Raw genomic sequence first — 21,715 nt, forward strand, 5'->3', positions numbered from 1 at the left:
TATCTCTTTTCACTTTGTCTGTACTACTGCAAAAAGCATTTCCTAACTTAACAAGGATGTGTTTAAAACGAATCAAATGACTATAGTTTCAAGTGGAAGCAAGAAAGAAGATGTACGTCCATTTTGACAGATAATATATTGCGGACTATGCCAATTTTGATGGCCTCACCTATATACGTGAAATTCGTAGTGAGAGAGCACATTTCGATGGTTGAGAGAGAAAGAAAGCCTTAGCATTCCGCACTAATAAATTTGCATCCATAATTTTGTCATAAATTGCTCTCAGCCAGCAATTTGATTATCTTAACCGAGTTTGAAGATCGTCTCATTACCCACTGACGGCACTGCCTCTATCCTTTCAGTGTATAAACTACATGTATACAACATACATACGTATGTAGGTACCGTCAATATTGATAGTCACAATTCAACGTTGTCACCTTCAAATTTATTTACTGGTATACTCACTGGAAGAGTGACGCGTAACAGGAGGAAGGAGATATGGAAAACTTAAAAACCAAAGTTTTTGTTCGGGCAGAGTTAAGTACAGTCATATCGTCAGTATAGGCAAACATTTAGGCACAGAAATAAAACTGGGCCTAAACTGATACCCTGTGGTACACCAATATTTACAACGGTAAAGTGTCTGTTTTGTTATCAATCGTAACACATTGTTTTCTGTCAGACAGATAACTGTTAATGAGTTTTAAGGTAGAACCTTTTATAGCTTCATTTATCTATCTCTTCTTCAAAAGTATGCTAGTGTTCTATTGATTGAAACGATTTTTATATAAAAACTCCAAATACTGAATTTCTTTTATTTAATTTTTTATTGAATCTGGGATGCTTTATCAAAGATGAACCGTAGAAAGTTTAAATAATATTACTATTATTATCGAAAAGAATATATCGCCCTGTATATTTGAAACAAAAGGGCTTCCCAAAATGTTCTTAGAATAACATAAGAAATAACCCCTTCAGTTTTATCCTATATATATATACATAAATATCCTCTACAGTAAGAATATGATTTTAAGGTAGGTAGCAATGTAAAATTCCACACACTTTTACTCTGTTAGTGAAAATATCCTTACATTTATTATCGTAGATCCGTTCAAGGGATTCATGCTGAAAAGATTCTAAAAATCTTCGTGAAAAATAAATTTCCGTGTCTAAATGTGTGCTTACTGAAATCGTCAATAGAAATATGCCAGTAAAATGCGATTTTCCGTTACCTTAGCGAATTATACCTTATATATGTAGATAGGTATACATGTTAGCGTAAGCTGTGCCATGTAGCTATTAAGGGAATCGTTTTGAAGAAACATTTTCACCTGGTGCAACACTCTTGTTATATCTTACATTTGAATCGCAGTTACAGAATAATTAGCCTTTCACGCCTTTTCTTGGTGTACCCATGAATCAGCTTTATGTGGGTATCACTTCATATTACCAGATATTTAGAATTAAATTCACTGCTGGGGTCGTCTATATGAGATCTGTCCCATGAAAAGTAAAATAGTCGAACGAGAGATCGGTTGTTGGACTTCCTACTTTAGCAGGTAGATACATTAACCCATACAGGATAAATTTTCGGTGATTGAAAAATGTCGATGTGTGGTCTGGGCTGGTTTAGGTTTTATTACGTTGTTAAATCAAGAAGAAGACGTATGCCAACCGATTTGGTGTACCTTAAGATGGGTACCCGAATAGCTGCCTCTGAAATTTCAATTCCGAATCGCATTGTGTTTTTTTTTAAGAGGAGTTTGTCCCAACATAAACAAAGGTATGGGATTGAAGGAGGGGTTGAAGTGCCGCATACATACATCATGTACTTTATACATACAAATATATTAAAGCCCTTGTAGCGTTTCACATAAAGGTATTACTCGTGTACTAGGTGGAGTTTGACATTCTGTTTCGGAAGTTAATTTGTTGTCATGTGCCTGGATCGGCGCGATTAAAGACTAAACAATAGAAATGTGCTTGTATGTAGTAGAGAAGGACAAGATCATTTATGCTTGTATTAAAATCCAGCTTATTCAGGATTAAGCTTGCTGTAATCTTGTTAGACACTAATCTAGTGCATAGATGCTTGACCTTTAAATAAAGACGTCTCTTCCGAAGTAAATTGATTATAAGAACAACAATTAGATAAGTAAATAAATAAATAAATGAAAATGGTGTAATGTATTACGAGTTTTGTATCTGATATTCATTTTTATATAGATACGGATTATTGGTACGCATATTAGGCATGTGTTTATTATGCATGAGAGAACAGAATTCTAGTCGAGAATACGAAAATAAAATCTGACATCGCTAATGGAAATTTTGCCCTCGTTTCTTCCCTTCGTCTTTTTGTTCAACGCGAAATTATGATGAGTAAAATTCAACGGTGTATTTAACGTTGAACGTAATATACACAAAACGGCAAGACAGAACGCTTATCAGCATGAATTTTAAAAATCAGTTTGGACTCGAAGACTATCGCCCTTTCGACAAAGCGGGGTTTCCCGCAGCGAATTGCAATTTAAAAATATTACTCTACGAATCTTGTCTTCTTAAAAATGGAACAAGGAAAATGAAACTACAAACGAAACGATTTTCTCACACAACGAGCTGTATAGGGTGTTTCTGAAATACGTAGTAAGCTTTGGAGGGTGTTTATTAGATGAAATATGGAATCGCATAGTGAGTAAAGCAGCAGTAAAGGGATAAAAAACTTTGTAAGATAACTAGACATACGTTGTAATCCGAAGCCGACCCTGGTCGTGAATTCGTAACGTATACAGAAATTGCGATAACAAGTAAGCAGTTACATCGATGGAAAATGTAAAGAATGGCGGTTGTGAAATGATTAATAAAGTAAATATAATCAGCTTGCTACTACGCTGTTACACACAATAATCTTTAGACAATGCGGTAACAATTAATTAAATAACTACTTTATTTATTGTTGTTGGTATGCAGTACTATTTAAACTACATCTCGATATGTTATTAAGGACACAAAAGAAATAAAAAGTTAATTACTACTGCTTATTATAACGAATTACGTATTATTCAATTTTTAATTTTAATTTAATCTTTTTCGCTAAGTACGGAACCTTTTATGTGTTCAAAAGACAGATTTTATTGCTTTCGTATTAAATATATAATTGTGAAAATCCTTTCTTCTCTCTAGAGGGGTTTTCGTGGTAGATTGAGGTTTTTCAGACAATCTCATCCAGCATTTAAAACATCAGAAACACTGTCAGGAAAGTTTGTTCCTCTTGAAAGGACTGGAAAAAGTTGGAGAATAAAACACGTTTCAAGCTTTGTTTGCCGTTGGGGTTTGTCGAATTTTTTTAATTCTTTTCCCTTTCCGTTTTTCATTCTGTGTAAACCGGCCCCGGCATGAGGTAAATTTGCGGCAAATCGTTTATCACCAAATTCCCGGTGCTCACAATTTCGATTAATTCTTTACTAAAAGTTTAGTTGTTGTTTTAAAGACAACTCGAATTATGTACCTTTTTAAAATAAATCAATCAATATAGTCACTTAACGTGAATATAAATGAAGAAACTTATTTGTACGCATAAATTGATCATGGTGACTGCTTATGCAATGATATAACACAATTGTGTGAGCTATAGTTGAAGAAACACAATACTCAACGGAGAGTTTTAAGGTTTAGATATAAAAAAAGTAGAAGTAGTACAGGTAATTCTGTGTGCTTTTACCTTGACATTGTTCAATAAATGGTTTAAAACGTTTTGGTGGAAAAGAGCAACGTATATATGTTTACACTAAGCGTACAACAACATTCAGTTTTACGAGTATCTGTCAACAATAGTAGGTATATATATTTCAAAATCGTATCGCATTGTCACCTTTTTTGTATTATTACTACTTTTATTTAACTAATTGTATGAACACTTTATCACTTCTTCGCTTTGTATCGCTTGGAACTCGATCTCGCGACAGTTACGTTATTTATAGGAGCTGGCCGTGTTCTAGAATGATCCAATATATACTGTCTAGAAACCTAGTTTTCTTTGTCACTATGTATGTTGGGTTGTCTACATACATATAATAGTATCATACTTCTGTAGCAATCACAGCTTCTCATGTATCAACTCCAGTTCCAAGTAAACACTTTTTAGATGTCTTTAGAGAAAAGCAAATGGAATAATTTAACATATTTTTCCTTTGAGAAAGCATTGCCATCCTTTAAAATAAAAACAAGAGATACTGGCAGGATTTAATGAAACTCATATCGTATTTAAATTGAAAACTGAAAATAAGTTTCTCAGAAAGGATATAAGTATTGTAAGATTAGTACAATTAAGTGTCGATATTTTTCATTGCAATCTACGAGAACGTAATTGCTTTACAGTTGATTGCATCCTGTAAAAGATTAAGGAATAATCCTAGTTGTTTACAACACGTAAAGAACAGACATATTAAATGAAGCGGTTCGCATCAAGCATATTACCAAATTGAGACTTTATCAGATTTTGGCGTTCAGAATCAGGTCATTATTACAATGTACCTACGGTAAAGCTATCGAGAAAGTAAACAGCAGAAAACAAGCAGGAACGGGCAAATTAGTCTGTCCTGTAGGGTAAGGTTTTATCTGGAAGTTACTGCGTGAATAATGAAGTCTTCTAGTATTCCCCGACGATTGCCTGTGTGTCTCTCTTCCTCCCTCTGAGATGAAGAATTCTGTTTCTGTTGCTGCTGCTTCTCGGATTTAGAGAGAAACTTTATTGAGAGTCCTTAGTAATCAGGACAAACTCCGAAACTTATTTAAGTTAAATCCGAGTTATTTGGCATTTAAAACAGATTCGTCATCGATCAGCTGCAATAATTAAAACCCTCAAACGCGAATTTAAATCGAGTTATTGAAACTTACTGATTCAGAACAGAACAGTATTAGTTTAAAACCGCTGAAAAATTGATAAAGGAAATCTTTCTATCGACTGATTTATCAGTAAGAACATGTTGTAGATAAAGGACAAAGGAGCATGATTACAACATTCTAATGCCTTTAATCAAAGCTTATATTTATTTAAATTTTTTACATGTTCTCTAAATTGGAACATTTAAAATTTTTTAGTCAGAATAATATTTATACAAAGGATATTCGCTAAAACTTGAAAAAGGAAAAATGTCAAAATAACACATGTATGAAATACATTAGAAGGAACACAGATAAAGATAGAATTTCGTGATTAACTTTTTTTTATATCCTGAAATCACGTTGTATATTTATTAATCAATATAAGCAATACTCGATTAAAAATAGAAAATTAGAGTCTGTGTATTAAGCAATAGATGAAATAATAAACCTCAAAAACTCATTACCTACCACAATAAACAATTATGTTTGCGGCCACGTGCCTCTCCCACTTGTTAAGTGCCACGCGTTGAAAATGCCTATACCTGAAGTGGGTGAAACACGTGTAGGTACGCGAATATGTTTTTTTGTGGTAGTTGAAGAGATGAGTCGCTCTGTGTTATTTCAGTTCCTAATTAAAAGGTTTCGTTTGAATACTTGGTGGAAATATTCCTTTCAGTATTTATTTAAGGGGATATTTAGAATACTTGGGAAATGTAAGATGTAAAATGAAAGGAAAGGTCTCAGTTGACGTTGCCTTTTCTGAAGTTGCGTCATTTGATCTGTCAAGTTTCCCATTTTTGTTTAATTTTTTTACGTATTTATAAGCGGTATTGACAAAACAGTATTGTATGAAAATAAATAAAAGTAAAACAAACATACAGGTATGCAAGGGAAGAAAAAGGAGGGAAAGAGCGACTGTAAAGATAGGAGACGACAGAATAGAAAAAGGGACTGATTTTAAGTAAATAGGAAGTCAGATAAGTCAAGACGGAAGGAGTAGTAGGGATGTAAAGAAGAGGATAACGCAGGGTCGAGTCGCCTTTAATAAAAAGAAGTCACTTCTACGCTCGCAAATGATTAATTTAGACATCAGAATACGATTGTTAAAGGTGTATGTTTGGAGCGCGGTGCTGTACGGGTGCGAAACATGGACGGTGGGTGCGGCGGAAAAGAAAAGGTTAGAAGCGTTCGAAATGTGGTGTTACAAGCGACTGATGAGGATAGCGTGGATAGAGAAGTTTAGAAATGAAGAGGAATTAGAATCGGGAAACAGAGGACTCTATGGAAGTCAATAAGAAATAGGTGAGATAGGTTGATAAGACACTTTCTCAGGCATAATGATCTAGTCAGAGACATATTAGTGGCAGAAGCAGGAGTTAAAAGGAGTAGAGGTAGACCTAGATTAGATTACTGTTCGCAAATAGTTAAGGATTTAGGATGTTCTAGTTTTAGGAAAATGCAAAAATTAGCTCAGGATAGGAAGCAATTTCAGGACTGACAACCTTATGATGATGATGTATAAGGCTACCTGGGGTACCGTTAGCTAAAAACCAATTCATTTATTGTCAAAGATAACATTTCTCAAAGTATTTCATTAATACATTTACGTGTCTAATTTCGATAATGAATATCAACTTTTAAGTGCTGTTTCACACGAACGCGTATGGAACGCGCGATCGAAAGGAGCGTCGAGGGTCGTACAGGGCCAGATAAAGCTGTTCGCATACATTTATGAGTTTCACGGGCGCACTAATTTTAAAACGCGAGGTTTAATAGAATCATAAAAATCTTCCTTAATACCTGAACGGACTGTCACTGTATTACAGCCGACCTATACCTCCATCTTACAAAAGTTGTAGGCACTTTAGGAGTTATTTATGTTTTACGTTATTCTCCACCTTACTTTCTGGACAGAATCAATACTTTCATCTTCTTCAGAACGATCCTTTCTGATCTTAAACGATCTTTCAGTTGTATATATAAAGTAATAGATTGCTAAAGATTAATTTTAACGAGAAATATGAGCAAATAAACCAAAGAGGAAGCGATTACATTTTTTCATCAATTGCTTATAATATAGGTTAAGGTACTTTTATACTGTTATATCTTCATGAATGTTTCCGGGGGTTGATTATGTGAAGAATGACAAGAATATCGTCCTCAAAAAGAGATGTTATTTTTTGGCAAAACGAAAAACATCACTTTTCGGGTAATTCAATTTAGCTTTTAGAAGATAAGGATTTTGTTTATTTTCCGACTTATTAATGTATAATCGATGCGGCTATTATCTCCCTCCATAATACAATATTCTGTAGCCAGCTGATGACTATTACAACTTTTAATTAAAAGATGAAGGAGTTTATTAGGTCTGCTTTTGATATCCAGGGTGGTTCCGTTTAATTTAAAAAATTTAATTAAAAATCACTAATTATGACGTTTCTAAAGCAAGTGCATAGGTTTTGCTAGGGTACGGAGAATTGAAGTGTAAGTGTTATGCACTATCGACAACGGGCTCAACCAGTAATAAAAAGTATTACAATTTTTATTTCGTTAATCATTTTTCCAAAAATTGAGGAGGTTTCATGGGTAAATGCAGGAACACAATAAGTTTTTCGGGGTTGCCCTGTTAGGACTAAAACGACAAGGAATATTTCTCATTACCTGCTCCGGGATTTTGTCGTTATCTTTTGCATTTAGTAACTCGATAAGTGATCGGCTAGAGGGAAGTTCTAGGGTTAAATTCACTTATCCTGCGATAACGACCCTGTTTTTGACCGTAAACCAAGGCAGGAAAATGAAACGTTACCCTTAAAGAAATCGATTTTCAATACTTATATCACTAAATATTATTACAAATATACATACAAAATAAACCTCTGGATAGATTACGTACGAAAAGTAAATACGTTTAGGGAAAATGAAGCAGAATTATTTATCTTAATTTTAATCAATTACCTCTAATAATAAATAATTATTAATCCTTTTCGAGAATTATATACAATTTTGTTTATCTTAAGAAACATTAATTGGTCTATTCAGGTATTAGTTTAATTAGCAAATTTGAAGGAGGTAATTAGTGTCGATAAAGGTTAGAAGGGTTGTTCAGTCGTAATAATTTAATGAAATTTCTTATACTTCTATTTAATTCCTTCTGGAACAGTTTCGTCTGTTTCTGCTGATGCTTATACCTACAAATAGATTAATTCTGCAGTAAAGGCAGTATTATTACCTAAACGTTGTTAGGTAAATGAATGTTTTTATTGAAATTTAAACAACCAATGGTTAATGATAGACGCTGAGTTGTATGCTAATGGGTTTAATTGTACCGTGCTAACAAGGATATTGTCCAAGGTAAACATAGCATCCTGACGGAAAATTTACAGGACATCAGTGGCGTACACGCAAGAAACTAAACGGGAACAAGTTCTTTTCAAATATTTATGTCTACGTATTCTACACCAAAGGGCATGAAAAGAAAATAAATTTGAAGTATTTGTATCTTCATTACAAATTGAGGGTCGAATTTTAAGTAAACTGGACTTCCTCTCCCTCTCTTTACTCCTGTTTCTGGTTCTAATAATATCATAAGGTTGTCAGTCCTAAGACTGGTTGAACGCGTACTTCCACTCTTTCCTATCCTGAGCTAATCTTCGCATTTCCCTAAAACTAGAACATTCCATATCCTTAACTATTTGAGAACAGTAATTTAATCTAGGTCTAGTTATACCACTCCTAACTTACGTTTCTGCCTCTAATATGTCTCTGACTAAATTAACCGTTCTCAAGCATAAAAGTGACTTGTTTTTATTGAAGGCAACCTCGACCCTGCGTTACCCTCTCTTTTATATCCGTATTACTCCTTCCGTCTTGACTTATCTGACTTCCTAGATACCTAAAACAAACCACTTCTTCTAATTTTTAGTATACTATCTTTATATTGGCTCTTTCCCTACTCACTCGCCTCATTGTCCTTATATTCCACTCTCTGACTCGTGAAATACTGCACCTTCCCCTATTATCCGCTTAGTGATGATATCCCCCCCCCCTGGCATCCGACTAGGAGACTAATTTATGTCCGGAGTGGTTTTCCCCAAAGGATGCCATCATTTGAATTCGGTTTGTTCTTCTTGGGATTTCATAATGTGGTGATTTCCCGTTGTCTTCCACATTGCAGTATTGTACATCAGAGTTCCATACCGATCCTCGTGATCTCTGCCACCCTGAGTACTGAAAGAGCTTCTGCCCTATTTCAGGGACTTGTCTTAGTCTGGTTTCTCTTCAAGAACCCCCCATTACGATTGAATCTATGGTCCGGCTCCCTAAATCGTCGAAACTCGCAAGCCGATCCACCCATTCCAGTTTATACCCGAGCTTCGCCAAGGTTCAAGTCCCAACGGATCGGGGTTCTAATATCCTGCTAACTAACTCTTGATACCTCTGAAAGTTTCTTCCTCATCAAACGTCTTATTTTATTATTAAGTCCACAACGTCTTCTGTTCTCCTTTTCCCTACTACCTTTTTAACACACACTGTGACGACAGTATCCTGTAATATTTTCAAATGAATTTTGACACAAGCAGGATTACGAACTTTGTACTTACCAGGGTACTCAAGTTAATCCGCGGTTGATAATAAATAAGAGAGTATTCTTACGAAGTTGTCCACATTTCGACGACGCTCTTCCATTTTACAGAATAATTTGCACTTTGCTTATTCAACAACTGGGATCGGTGAAGGAACTTGGCGGCGACGCTTTCGGGATCGCAGAATACATGTACGTATACATACACATAAACGAGTGGGCTTCCTTGGCCTTTGTAAAAAAAGAATAAGGACAAAGTGGAAAGAGTGAAGGTGTTTATAAAAAGGATTTCAGCGAGGAATCATCTTGATCTTTACTTAAACCGTGTTTGCCCAGAGACGTTTTAAGACGTCAGATTTTATTCCCAAGAGCTAAATTAAAGTATGCAGTTTAAAAAAATGAGAAAATCTCGCAGTGGTGTAACACTAGTATTCATTTATTATTTTCGCTCAAATTATTAATGGGGGTTTTAGTACAAGGGGAAATATTAATGCCCGTTTTATATAAAATCTTCCCATTCATCGTTGTCTTCTTTCAGAGGGATTTACGATAAGACGAAGACGATTACTGGAAAGGTCCTTTTTCAATCCATTTGTTTTCAATTTCAATTCTTATCAACTCGGAAGGAATACTTATGCTTTACGGCTTGAAAATGTCACAGACATAAACTCGGTTACTAATGAACTTTTAGCGTTCAGACAACTACAAAAAAAAAGATAAATATAATCACCGGTGGCATAATTGCATCCCGAGTTGAACTGGTTGACAAATTATACTACAAAAGAAATCTTTTAATGGATTTACCTGCAGAATAGTAAAGGATCGGTTATATACTTGAAGACAGTATTTCAAAAGGATTTTAACGAGAAAGGGTAGAAACTTTTTTAGTTTTCTTTACGACTTTCTTCAACGAGACCAAGTCTTTTGAAGACATTTTTTTTGAAAGATAACGTACCGTTAGTTTGTCGGTTCTCAAAAAGAAATATTTTACTTTATAATTTTATTGTTTTTAGTTTTTTTCAGTCGTTTTATTGTTTTCCATATTCCTAATAAGTTTCTTTTGCCTTTTTGATTCAAATTCTAGACGTGGGTTTTAAAGATTTTATACAGATGATAAAATAAAAAGGAATAATTTTTTTCTATGTATGTAGACCCGGATATATGTATAAAGGACTACGTTTGCCATAAACGGGAAATGAAATTTTTCCCATAATATAGCTTCTTCTATTTTACGAAGTCTCATTTGAATATTTCCACCTCTTTCTCAGTAGAAATCAAGCAATGCATTATAAAACGATCGGAATGAAGAACTTTAACGGTTTCTTTTTTTTCGGGAGTTGATTTTTATGGCTCGACGACGATTTGAGATCATAATCGAGCGTGACTTCCTAAGATACTTTTACCGGAATGTTATTTGACGGTTGATAAAAGTTGACGTTTGTAGAATCTTCAGTTTGGCCCTTCTCATATTACTTATTCATTGTGGCAGGCCGGTTATTTTTACTTTTATTCGTAGGTTAAAAGAACCTTCGGCTTGTAAATTGCGAATGCCAAAACGTCTGTTATTCAAAATAAAAATTTTACTGGCTCTAGAAATTCGAAATGGGTTTATTTTGTTTTCGACTCTGAAGGAAGTAAAAAGTTCAAAATTTTTGATCGGCAAGACAGCTTTAATGTTCAAAATAACCGATGGCTTTATAAAATTAGTTAACAATTTAACATTATTCGCTAGATTCAATTGACAAATGAATAACGCATGCTATAAATTTCAAATTTCATATGTACTGTATATACCTAAGGTAGCGATTCATGTGGTGGCATTTTTCTAACTTGGTCTACGTTATGATAGATAGATAATAGTTTTATTAACTCTTTCATGTATTTTGGATTATCGATTGGAGGTATTTCTTTGTGTTTCTTTACGTATTTCGATGATTTAGTTTTTTCTCTAGTTTTTGCCTCTTTGGTTCTTTTTCAATTTTCTCAGCTTCTGTCCATATGTCGCTGTTATTCTCCATAAGTTGATTATAATAATCAGGTCTCCACTTCGAATAAAATAATTCGAAGTGGTCTGTATTCTGTCGAAACTGTCAGGCGCGGATCGCGATTTCTATCTTTTTGGATATCATCAGCGCGTCACAGACCAACTTTTACCTGCTGTCTTAACAGCGCGTTTTAGAAAATACCATAAATAGCACGGTAAACGCCATCTGTAGTACGATGCTACATTTTAGGATTACATATGCTCAAACAAGGTCCATTTAAATATATAGATATCTACTTGCAAAAACGAATCCCGGCGTAGCTAATCTCAACGTATACAGAATACAGACCACTTCGAATTATTTTATTCGATTATGGTAACGTGCCTATCACGTTGAGGTTGGCTACGCTGGGATTCGTTTCAGCAAGTAGATATCCATATATTTAAATGGACCTTGTTGGAGCATACGTAATCCTAAAATGTAGCATCGTATTACAGATGGCGTTTACTGCGCCATTTGTCGTATTTTCTAGGTCTCCATTTCTTTTCTAGAAAGTAATTCCTCCTCTCTAACTTCTACTTCTCTGCTATTAGTCCTCTTCCCATTTCACCTTTCTTTTTTCCTGTATTGTCTACGTTATAATAAAATTGTACTAACTTTCGTTCGACTTTTCCAGACAAGAGATAGGATCCGTAAACAATCTATTTTAGGTAATTCTCTTTTTGTTTCGATTATAGTTATGATTTATTTCCAACAGTTCTAACTCCTCTATTATTTAAAAACTGTTTTAGTGAAAGTAACTCGACGAACCAATCTAAAATAATAACTTTTCCGTATTAATTTGCCAGTTAGTTAGTTGTCGTTGTTGGTTGTGCTTTGTCTACTTGAAAATTCTGTGTTCACACACCCCTTTCCTTGTAGGTACGTTCATAAATATTTACTAAGTGTTTAAGCAAACAGCGAAACGTATTACGAAAGGGCAGGCATTCACGTGTGTGTTCACAAACATGCCTTCAAGCATACCAACCTATCTTCGGCCAAATTAAAATGAATTTAATTAAGACACAAATACCAAGTGACCGCTTTTCTCCCAAAACAAAGTCACTGGCGCGAGCAATTACGGGGGTGCCGTGCTTGAGAAATACCACACGAACCGAATGTACATTCTGGGCAGGTGTATGTATTACAGGAACGAAGTTATTTCATTGCTACCGGGCGTCTTACGGCACCACATATTAGCTTGTTTATTAAAGTAAATATTAACTTATAATTATGTCAATTTTTTGAAAAATGAAAGTTTACCTTACACTCTTATCTGATAGTTAATAATTTGTAGTGGAATACATTTGTAAAATATCGAAAAACAAATTTGTTATGTAAGTCTTCTATTTGTTGAAGTGCAGTAAGTCTCACCTATGCATTAAATGATCGAATGTGTGGTTTTTATAATTTCAAAATCATTTTATCCAGTTGAAAGTGCAATTGAGACTTTTGGTGGAGGCGCCTGGCAACTCATTTTATTTTTCGTGTTTCCTTATTTTCGTTACGTGCCGGGCCTTGGCGTTTGGAATTTTATAGTACTCTCGACAACTGCGCAATATTTTAGCCACGAAATAATGCCAGAACGATTCCTATAAGTTTGCTAGTTTAGAAGTTACCAGCGTTTAAACTCAGGTGTGCACTAACTCAATTTAGACTAACTTTGACCCTTCATACAGGACGTAATAGAAATAAGTGCCTAGCTCTAGGGGTAGTAAACTAGATGCAATAAATAATCGCACGGTGAGTTTAGCAGTGTGGTTAAGGGTAATTTTTTTTTAAAGAAAATTGCAATAGCAATAATTTGCAAGCCGAAGCCGGTCCTGTATGTGAATCGGCAACATAGTATGATAAAAACTGTAGCTACGTGGATGGAGAATGTAATTATTGCCGATTTATCGAACGTGTAAGATAAACATGAACAATTTACAATATTCTCTAGAAGTTAACCATTATCCTTATTTAATATTGATCATGAGAAGTCTACAGGAGGGACCTTTTTTCATGGGTCCTTAAGATTGGAATGTTTCCAAATATTGATGTAGTAGTAATTAAATTTGTTTGCCAGATATAAGTAGATTGAATTGAATAAAATATTAAATAATCCCAAGCATATATTTGATCGCCGAATTTCGCGAATAAGAGTAATTTTTTGTTTACTTTCCAGTTTAGTCCTATTTCCAATTTCCATATTTACTAAAAGCTCAACATGTTTACAAAAAATGTTAGACCTGATGTAATTTTTTGCTTCGTTTAACGTACTGGTTGGGGAGTTCACACCTCCCTGGTGCGGCGTTTAAATATTTAATTCCTATAAGTCCTCAACTTTATATCCGGTTCCTACCCCTGACAGTTCAGCCGTCACTAACTTTTGTTAAAATTAATTGTAGGACCTTCCGGAAGTTCTATTATGCGTCGAACATACAGGTACCTACGTTATACGTATGTATGTACTCGAAAATTTTAATTAAAATATACTAGAAACTTGTAATTCATTGTTTAATTGTTTATAATAACAACGTAGTTATAATAGAGATTGTTGGCAACTTTATTTAATATTTTACTTAAGTTGTAGTTGAAACGAGAATTAGTAAATAGTTGTTAATAAGTTATTATCCATAAAGTTTCTACGGTATCATACGTTAAAGTGAATTTTGCCCGTTAAGGGTAAACCAGAAGGGTTAAACTTTGTGCTGTTGGCTTATCCATTAAGTTTATGACCTTTTATAAAATTTGACCACATTTCGCCAGTAATTTTAATAATGTTATATCCATAAATGTTCAGTCCATCCTGGGACTAGCTGAATATCAAAAGTTAAAATAAAAGATAAAAGTAAAAGATAGGCCTATTTTTAAAATCTGAGATTTTTTCGTTTAATCAGAATTTTTAATTGAAAATTAACAATTTTAGCATATTCGAGTTAAAAATAAACACTTATAAAAGTGAGCGGGTTTAAATGTGTGTAGGGTTGGTTGCATACGCACATATTCTAATCACCTTGTAACCATTAAATTCGGAAATAGAAAGTGCTTACACCACCGGCAACCGTCGAAATATAAAGGGGCTTAACTAGTAGAGCATATTTTACGTAACAAGTTCCGTTTATTTGTATATGAGACTTAATATGAACAGTTTATAAGATCAAGGCAATAATGTCAGGCACAATACGACTTCCCATTCCTTTGGAAGACCTTTGAAATACTGGCCTTCGCAGCAAATATGTTAGGTATGATAAATGAAACTATAAACTACATAAAATATCGTACCAAATGTAATATTCCCTTGGTTTTCCTTTTTGGACAAATAATTTGTTGTAATTTTCGGACTTTTTGAATGATTGCTTGTTGATGGAAGACGACGTGATTGGTTGTGGTAGAGATAGGTGGTTAAGCATGTTTCCGGCGTCCTTCGTGTTAACTGTTATTTATGTTGGACGTTAAGGTGTAACGTTGACGATGATCCTCCTCCGGCAGTGTAATCGAGATCAAGCGATAGAACAGGAGCACCAGGTGTCCTTGGTGGTGGAGACGGAGGAAGAATCGAGACGGCACGATGTCCATGTATTTCTTCCGTCTTCACAACCTCCGCCGCGCCGAGGAAGACAAGAAGAAGAAGCAACGTCAGAGACGCAACCCCCGATCGCGTTACTCGAACGCGCTCACCCTTGCGCCCAGTCGACTGTTCGAAAAAACGCCGCTCACACCCTCCGACAGTCTGGACGAAGTCGCTTTACAAATACCAAGGTATTCGTCGTAAATATTAGTAATTTTGATCTATGAACGAAATAGTTTAGGTTTGGGGTGCACCTGTACGTGTCACCTGCCGCTCCTGTGCACATTATCCAAACTATCACTTCGATAAATTCATAATCAAAAATCTTTGTACCTAGTTGATTAAAAAAACAGTGATCTGTCAAAACTATCAAGCATAGATTTGTTTGGGTCTCATTAGCACGCCGTAGACAGTTTTAATTTACGCGCTGTCTTCAACCAACTTTGGAAGTTTGCTGTTAATTGTAATTTTGTTAATGTTTAACAAGGTCCCATTACAATTAAGGATGCCGACTTGTCCTTGATAAATCTCATAAATATTAAATGAAACGTTAGTGTATTGTTAAAGAAGTACAAAATTTATTTATTTTATTTCTAATCGAAAGTTCAGTATATATGCGGTCCTAGTCAAAATTAAAACTGAGACCGCCTGTTCATACTTTTAAGGACTGAACAGATTTTTTGTAAATTTTTTAAAAAATTTGAGACAGATTTGTACAAATTTTGCAACGTCTGCGACATCTATCCCTTAATAGTCCAAAGCCAAATGGAAGGGTACACACGCGTTTACTGCGTTTCCTTCAAATGTCTTCCCTTATTGATCCTGGTGTCGCGTCGTGACGGCGACGTCGCCGTAAGCAACAGGTTGTTAGCAACCGGACACAATTTTCCTACATTATTAAATTTAAATTTGTAATCGAAACGACTGTATGGATTAATGGAGAGATACTTATGTGCTTCGTTCGTGTTACTGCTTTATTCATGAACCTTTGATAATATAATAAAGTCATTAATCATTTACGGTGGATACTACAGGTTGTAGTAATTTTTCGCTTGAAAAGCGATCGAGATGACACGTTGTTTTGAGAAGTTTACAATGGAGCAATAATCTATGGAAAAGGACGCGCAGGACCATGTGTTCTTGATCATTTTTTATTTAAAAAGGAATATATTACTTAATATTAATGTGACAATTCATTTAACTTTTATCCACTATACTTCAAATTAATGAAAAAAAAAGTATTGCTGCTGGCACACTATCGCCGGGAATTGAACCCGGGACCTTTGTCTTTACGTACTACTGCTTTGACCGCTACGAGAAGTGACAGAAGCAACAACAACGAAACGTATTTAGTAAATCATAGATTGGTCTTTTATCAAACTAATGTAAAGAAATATATTTGTTTTCTATTATTTATAACATAAAATAATGTCAAAATTACATTTCTGCATGTGATGTCTCTAGACAGAATAAAGTACCTCATGGGTTTTTAGTGAGTCCTTCATAGACTTGCTTTTGGAGAGCCCCTTTGGAATAAAACATATACGTAAAGATGTTTGCCATCAACAATAATCGATTAATATCGACAGAATTTCAATAAACCTTAAACTCGACTATCCTTGAGACAACAGACCAAATTCAGGATAACAATAAATTAATACAAAAAAAAGGAATATTGTTAACAATTTTATTTATAATATTTGTTACAATGGTTTTGAGATTTTCTTAAACCAATCGGAGGCCAGGAACATAAAGATAACTAGATTTGTAGATTATTGTGGAATTGATTGATTAAAACCTGCGTAATGATAGTGATTAGCACAGGAGCGACAGGTAATGTGCCTTTTTTAATTTTATTTGCTAACAGATTGACAACTTATCGTTTTATTTTATGTGTAATCGACCAGTTGTGTTATCAATTTTGCAATCTGTTACATGTATTTAATGTAGCAATTTTGAAAGTAAATGTTAATTGGTTGGGTAACTGTTAAATATTGTCAGAATGGATTATTGATTAAAAAAATAGTTCGCATAATTTAATGGAGCAATACATGCAGGGTGATTTATATTTGTTGCCGTGTGTATGAATATGTATCACCCTGTATGTGAACAGTAGAAAGAGGGTGAGTCGTTTCCATTTTGACTGACGTTTCGTCATGATTCGTGACTTACGTGCTCCAGAATGTCTCGCAGCGGCCATGAAGGAAATGACAAAAAGAAGCAGAAGCAAAGAAGGAATCCCTGTTCGTGTTACGACAAAGCGTTGTCCCTGACTCCTGGACACATGTTCGAAAAACCACCACTCACCCCTTCAGACAGTTTAGATGAAGTTGCTTTGCGAATACCAAGGTGCCCATTCCATTTCTTCTCGTGTTGATGTTTTCTAGCCTTCTTGGTGTTGTCTTTGTTGCTGCCCTCTTAATTGGTTAAATTGATTAACAGAATTGGATACGACATATATGTATGTATATAGTTACAGGGTGAATATGATGTAATTATTTCTAACTTCAATTTGCACTTGTTTTGTCTTCATACACCCTGTACATGCATATGTATATGCGTTACATTTGTGTGTTTATTTCGCTTATTTGTATGTTATTATTTTGACGTTGTTTCACACCGACCAATTAGAAAGAGGCATGCCAGTTTTTGTTTTAATGTCAAAAAACTAGACTATTGGGATCTGTCAAATGGACATACACCATCTGGTGGCAAAATTTATAACTCGAATGAGGGAAAAATTTACATAGGAACTGTGCACGCAAATTGTAAAATTGTTAAAAAAGTAAAAATTTTTTTGATGATGGAGTCGACGAAGTTTTCTTCTAAAGTTAAATCAAATAAAAAGTTAATATGTTCAGTGAAAAGCTGCAATAGCACTTCAGACATAGATCTTCACTCTTCACCTGCATTAACTGCATTCCAATAAAAACTAACCGTTTTATATATATGTAAAAAGTATATTCGGAAAATTAGAGAAAAAAGTAAACTAATCGAAGCTTGAATGAAAGCAGTAGGTATCAAAGAAGTGAATTCCGGAATAAAAATTTGTTCACGTCATTTTAATGCACATGATTATATTTCAGCAAGTGTTTACCATCAGCCATAACCTTAATATTTAAAACTAGAATCATACTAAAAATATAAAGTGAGAAATTATTTATTCCTGTGTAATTGATTTAACACAATTCTAATGATACGATATAAGTATTTTGAGGTTAAAAACCTACCTGCTGCAATACAACACAGATGCAATAATGTGTTTGCAACGTTCTCTTAAATCGGCTTTGCACGTGCAAGTCATTGATATGATATTGCTTAAATCACCCAGAATCACCTCACCAATTATATAACGTGAATCACTTTTTAAATCCGAAGTTTGTAAAAAGTTGGCAGTAAACTTGACGGAATTTGAAGGCTAGCTTCCGGATTTGTTATTTCCGAATTTTATAATGTGATTGGCATTAAAAACACGCTCACCTTCAACGAAATTTCCTTTCCGAGGCTTTGTGTCAGCCCAATCACATATTGTGTCAATACTTATCATTTTATCGTAATTTAAAAACTTGGAAATTGCACGGTACACTATAGGAACTACGACAAATTTTCCCTAATCGGCGCCATGTTTTTAGGCTCCTCCCATTTGACGGATCCCAATACTTCAAAAGGTTCAAATCGATTTATTTTCCTAATTAACGTTTATCTAATACGTTTAGGTTTAATTAGCTAACTTTACTCTAAGATTTTATCTGGTACTTGGACATATACACACTAGTGGCGACTGAAGAGTCCAACATAGATTTACATAGGTATCTAGGAAAATTAGTACACTAAAGGTCTGCAAGGTGACCATTGTAACAGTTATACCATACTGATGTATTTCTGTTCACGAGAAACAGAAGTAACAAATAATTTAGTACAGTAATCAATAAGTAATACAAATTAGGACAAACGATCCATCCCAATACAGTCTTAATAGATTATAGATATTAGATAATCGTGACTGAAAAATATATTCCACACCTTCACGAAATTGTGTATGTCGATCGTGCGATATATAGATAGAGAAAAAATGCCAACAAAAAAATGTGTAGCTTCTATGTTTCGGTGAAATTTTTGCCTTGCCTGTATACGTATACAACACATACGTATTTCGTAATGCGAAAATAAAATTCAAAGGGCCACTACGCGAATGCAAACGGAGAACAAATTTAAAATATGCTTTTCAAATTCTTATTTCTTTCTGCTCGAAAACGTTTTCCAATCGCATGCAGATTTATGGTGACATTTTATAGATCAAAAGAATGTATTTGTAGATACGTAGATATATATCTACAGGAAAAGGAAAGAACTTAATAAATGTACTAAAAGATAGGTACCTACCTTTGACCCAGTGATAAATACACTTATGACCTATTTCATTAATTATGATTAATTAATTAACTTTGGTGTTTACAGCAATAGTTTCTCTTTATTTTGAGGATCCCAAAAATTTTGTATTAGTTAATAGTGAGCCTTAATTTTTTGGTTTTTAGTTTATATGATAACAACTAATAGTAAGTAGAAAAGAATGATGCGGATATCATTAATAATTAAACAGAAAAATTGCGTTGTGTATATGTTTACGATTTGCAGAACATTCTGTAACAGTTTTTATAAAATTTTTAATCGGGCTAAATAATAATTAATCGAAGAGGTTTCTTCACTGTTAAAAATTAACAAATATTCGTATATAGCATGGAGAAAAATGACCTACTCTATTCAATACTCCTTCCATGTACAATTAAAATTATTCATCGTAGCGATCCATGAAAGTGAACCACTTGGAATAAGAGGCTAAAATGGTTGTTTATTCATTATTATCATCATAAGGTCGTCAGTCCTAAGACTGGTTGTACGAGCACCTCCACTCTTTACTATCCTGAGCTAATCTTCGCATTTCCCCAAAACTAGAACAACCACATCCTTAACTATTTGCGAACAGTAATCTAATCTAGGTCTACCTCTACCCCTTCTAACTTCCGTTTCTGCTTCTAAGTCCTCTGTTCTCCTATTCTTTCTAGTAACTCTTTATGTCTAATCTTCTCTTTCCACGGTATCCTCATCATTCGCCTGTAACATCGCATTCCGAAAGCTTCTAATCTTTTCTTTTTCGACGCAACCACCTTCTACGTTTCGTATCCATACAGAGCCGTACTCTAGACATATCTTTAACAATCTTTTTCGAATTTGTAAAATAACCGTCGGCGAGTATAAAAGTGACTATTGTTAAAACTCTGAGCTATTCTTTGCTGTTAATTATTCTCAATTAAAGGATTTTGGACAGTACACTAGAAAGAAATAATGTAGCACTATCAATAAATCGTTTTCTAGTGGAATAAACCATTAGACGTAGTAACCAATTAAGTTAAAAAGTTTGAGAGCGATTTTGTCATGTAGTTTTCTGGATCAATTTGTACGTATAAGTTGATCGGTTGATTAGAAGTTGGTGAAATGGCTCTATCCTCCAATAACCGTCCGCTATTGGAAGAGAATTGTCGAATGACAAAAAAAAATAATTGAACGAAGTAATCGACGTGTTTGAAAGGCTTAGCCCACAAAATTGGAACCGTAGCTTTCAATCGAAATTACATACATACGTGTGTATAGGTATATGTACCACGTACATATATGTGTATATGAAGGTATTTTAATGCTCAGTTGTCACTAATCAACGATGGTACTTCATATGGTGCCAATATGCCAATCAGAAAGCCTTTTTCCAATTTAAACAGAACCTTTCGGCCGATTAATCTGATAAGCCTTCCTTGATCCGCTGTTTAAATTCGTCGAATCAAACATTTTAATTAACTAGATACAAATTAAAAAAAAAAGGGGCCTGGAAGCACCTACTCATCAAATCCATTTTCTGTCTTAATCTTATCAGCCGGTTAGATATTTCGTTTTTTTTTTCTTGTTACTATTAAAAGCATAGACACTTTAAATTCTTCTTTTTAATACCTTGTTACAGATATTGCTATTAATCTTGGACTGAACGACATCGATTTGATCGCTGATTTATTGAATTTTCTTATCGTTATCGCCGATGAGATTTAATAAGTTCGAAATCGCTATTCGAATTCGGTGGTTAAGGTAGATAATGGTCTTTATTAAGTTGATTTAATTTTGGTGGTCTTTAGTTCAGTTGCCCTCATATTGACAGACAAGTGAATAACCAAGCTTTTCGATTATCAATGACTTTATTACATTGTGCTTTAAAATCATGAGTATCACTACGTGAAAAATGATTTTTGTGAATTTAACTCGATGAAACGCAAACTGCTATTCATAATTTATCTCGGAAGCGCTTTGGTTTATCATGTGACCGTAACGATGACATCTTTTTCGTTGTAATAAAGTTGACCTTCTTTTCGATAAAGTGACGCAATAAAACGGACTTGACCAAAGTTCCCATAAAAGTTTATGATGTAAAGTAAACTAAAAGCGAAAGAATGTGCAAGCAATTCCATGTTTTCATGATATTATTTACTTAGTTAATCGTATAATTTATATGATACGTATTTTTCTGTTAACAGAATACACAACTGACAAACATTTGCTTTTTTCTGTGTTCGCGGAAGAAGGGGAGAGCTTAAGGGTGTTTGGGAGGTATGTCAAAATGCTACGAGA

General features: G+C 34.3%; 1 protein-coding gene across 6 annotated transcripts in view; it reads left to right on the forward strand.

Annotated features, from left to right (window-relative positions):
• The window catches only part of LOC108744240 (potassium channel subfamily T member 2), a 122,939-nt gene that overhangs the window by 33,930 nt on the left and 67,294 nt on the right, over positions 1 to 21,715 (forward strand). For 4 of the 6 annotated variants that reach the window (XM_025976795.1, XM_025976796.1, XM_025976797.1 and 1 more), the window contains exons 2-3: positions 14,936 to 15,237; positions 17,228 to 17,395. In XM_025976795.1, the coding sequence (XP_025832580.1) occupies positions 15,047 to 15,237; positions 17,228 to 17,395 (359 nt within the window). In that variant the 5' untranslated portion in view covers positions 14,936 to 15,046. The remainder of the gene's footprint in view (positions 1 to 14,935; positions 15,238 to 17,227; positions 17,396 to 21,715) is intronic. The other 2 variants (XM_025976799.1, XM_018479912.2) reach the window with 1 other exon arrangement.

Source organism: Agrilus planipennis, unplaced genomic scaffold, assembly GCF_000699045.2.
Source record: "Agrilus planipennis isolate EAB-ADULT unplaced genomic scaffold, Apla_2.0 scaffold13, whole genome shotgun sequence".
NCBI classification, from domain to species: Eukaryota; Metazoa; Arthropoda; class Insecta; order Coleoptera; family Buprestidae; genus Agrilus; species Agrilus planipennis.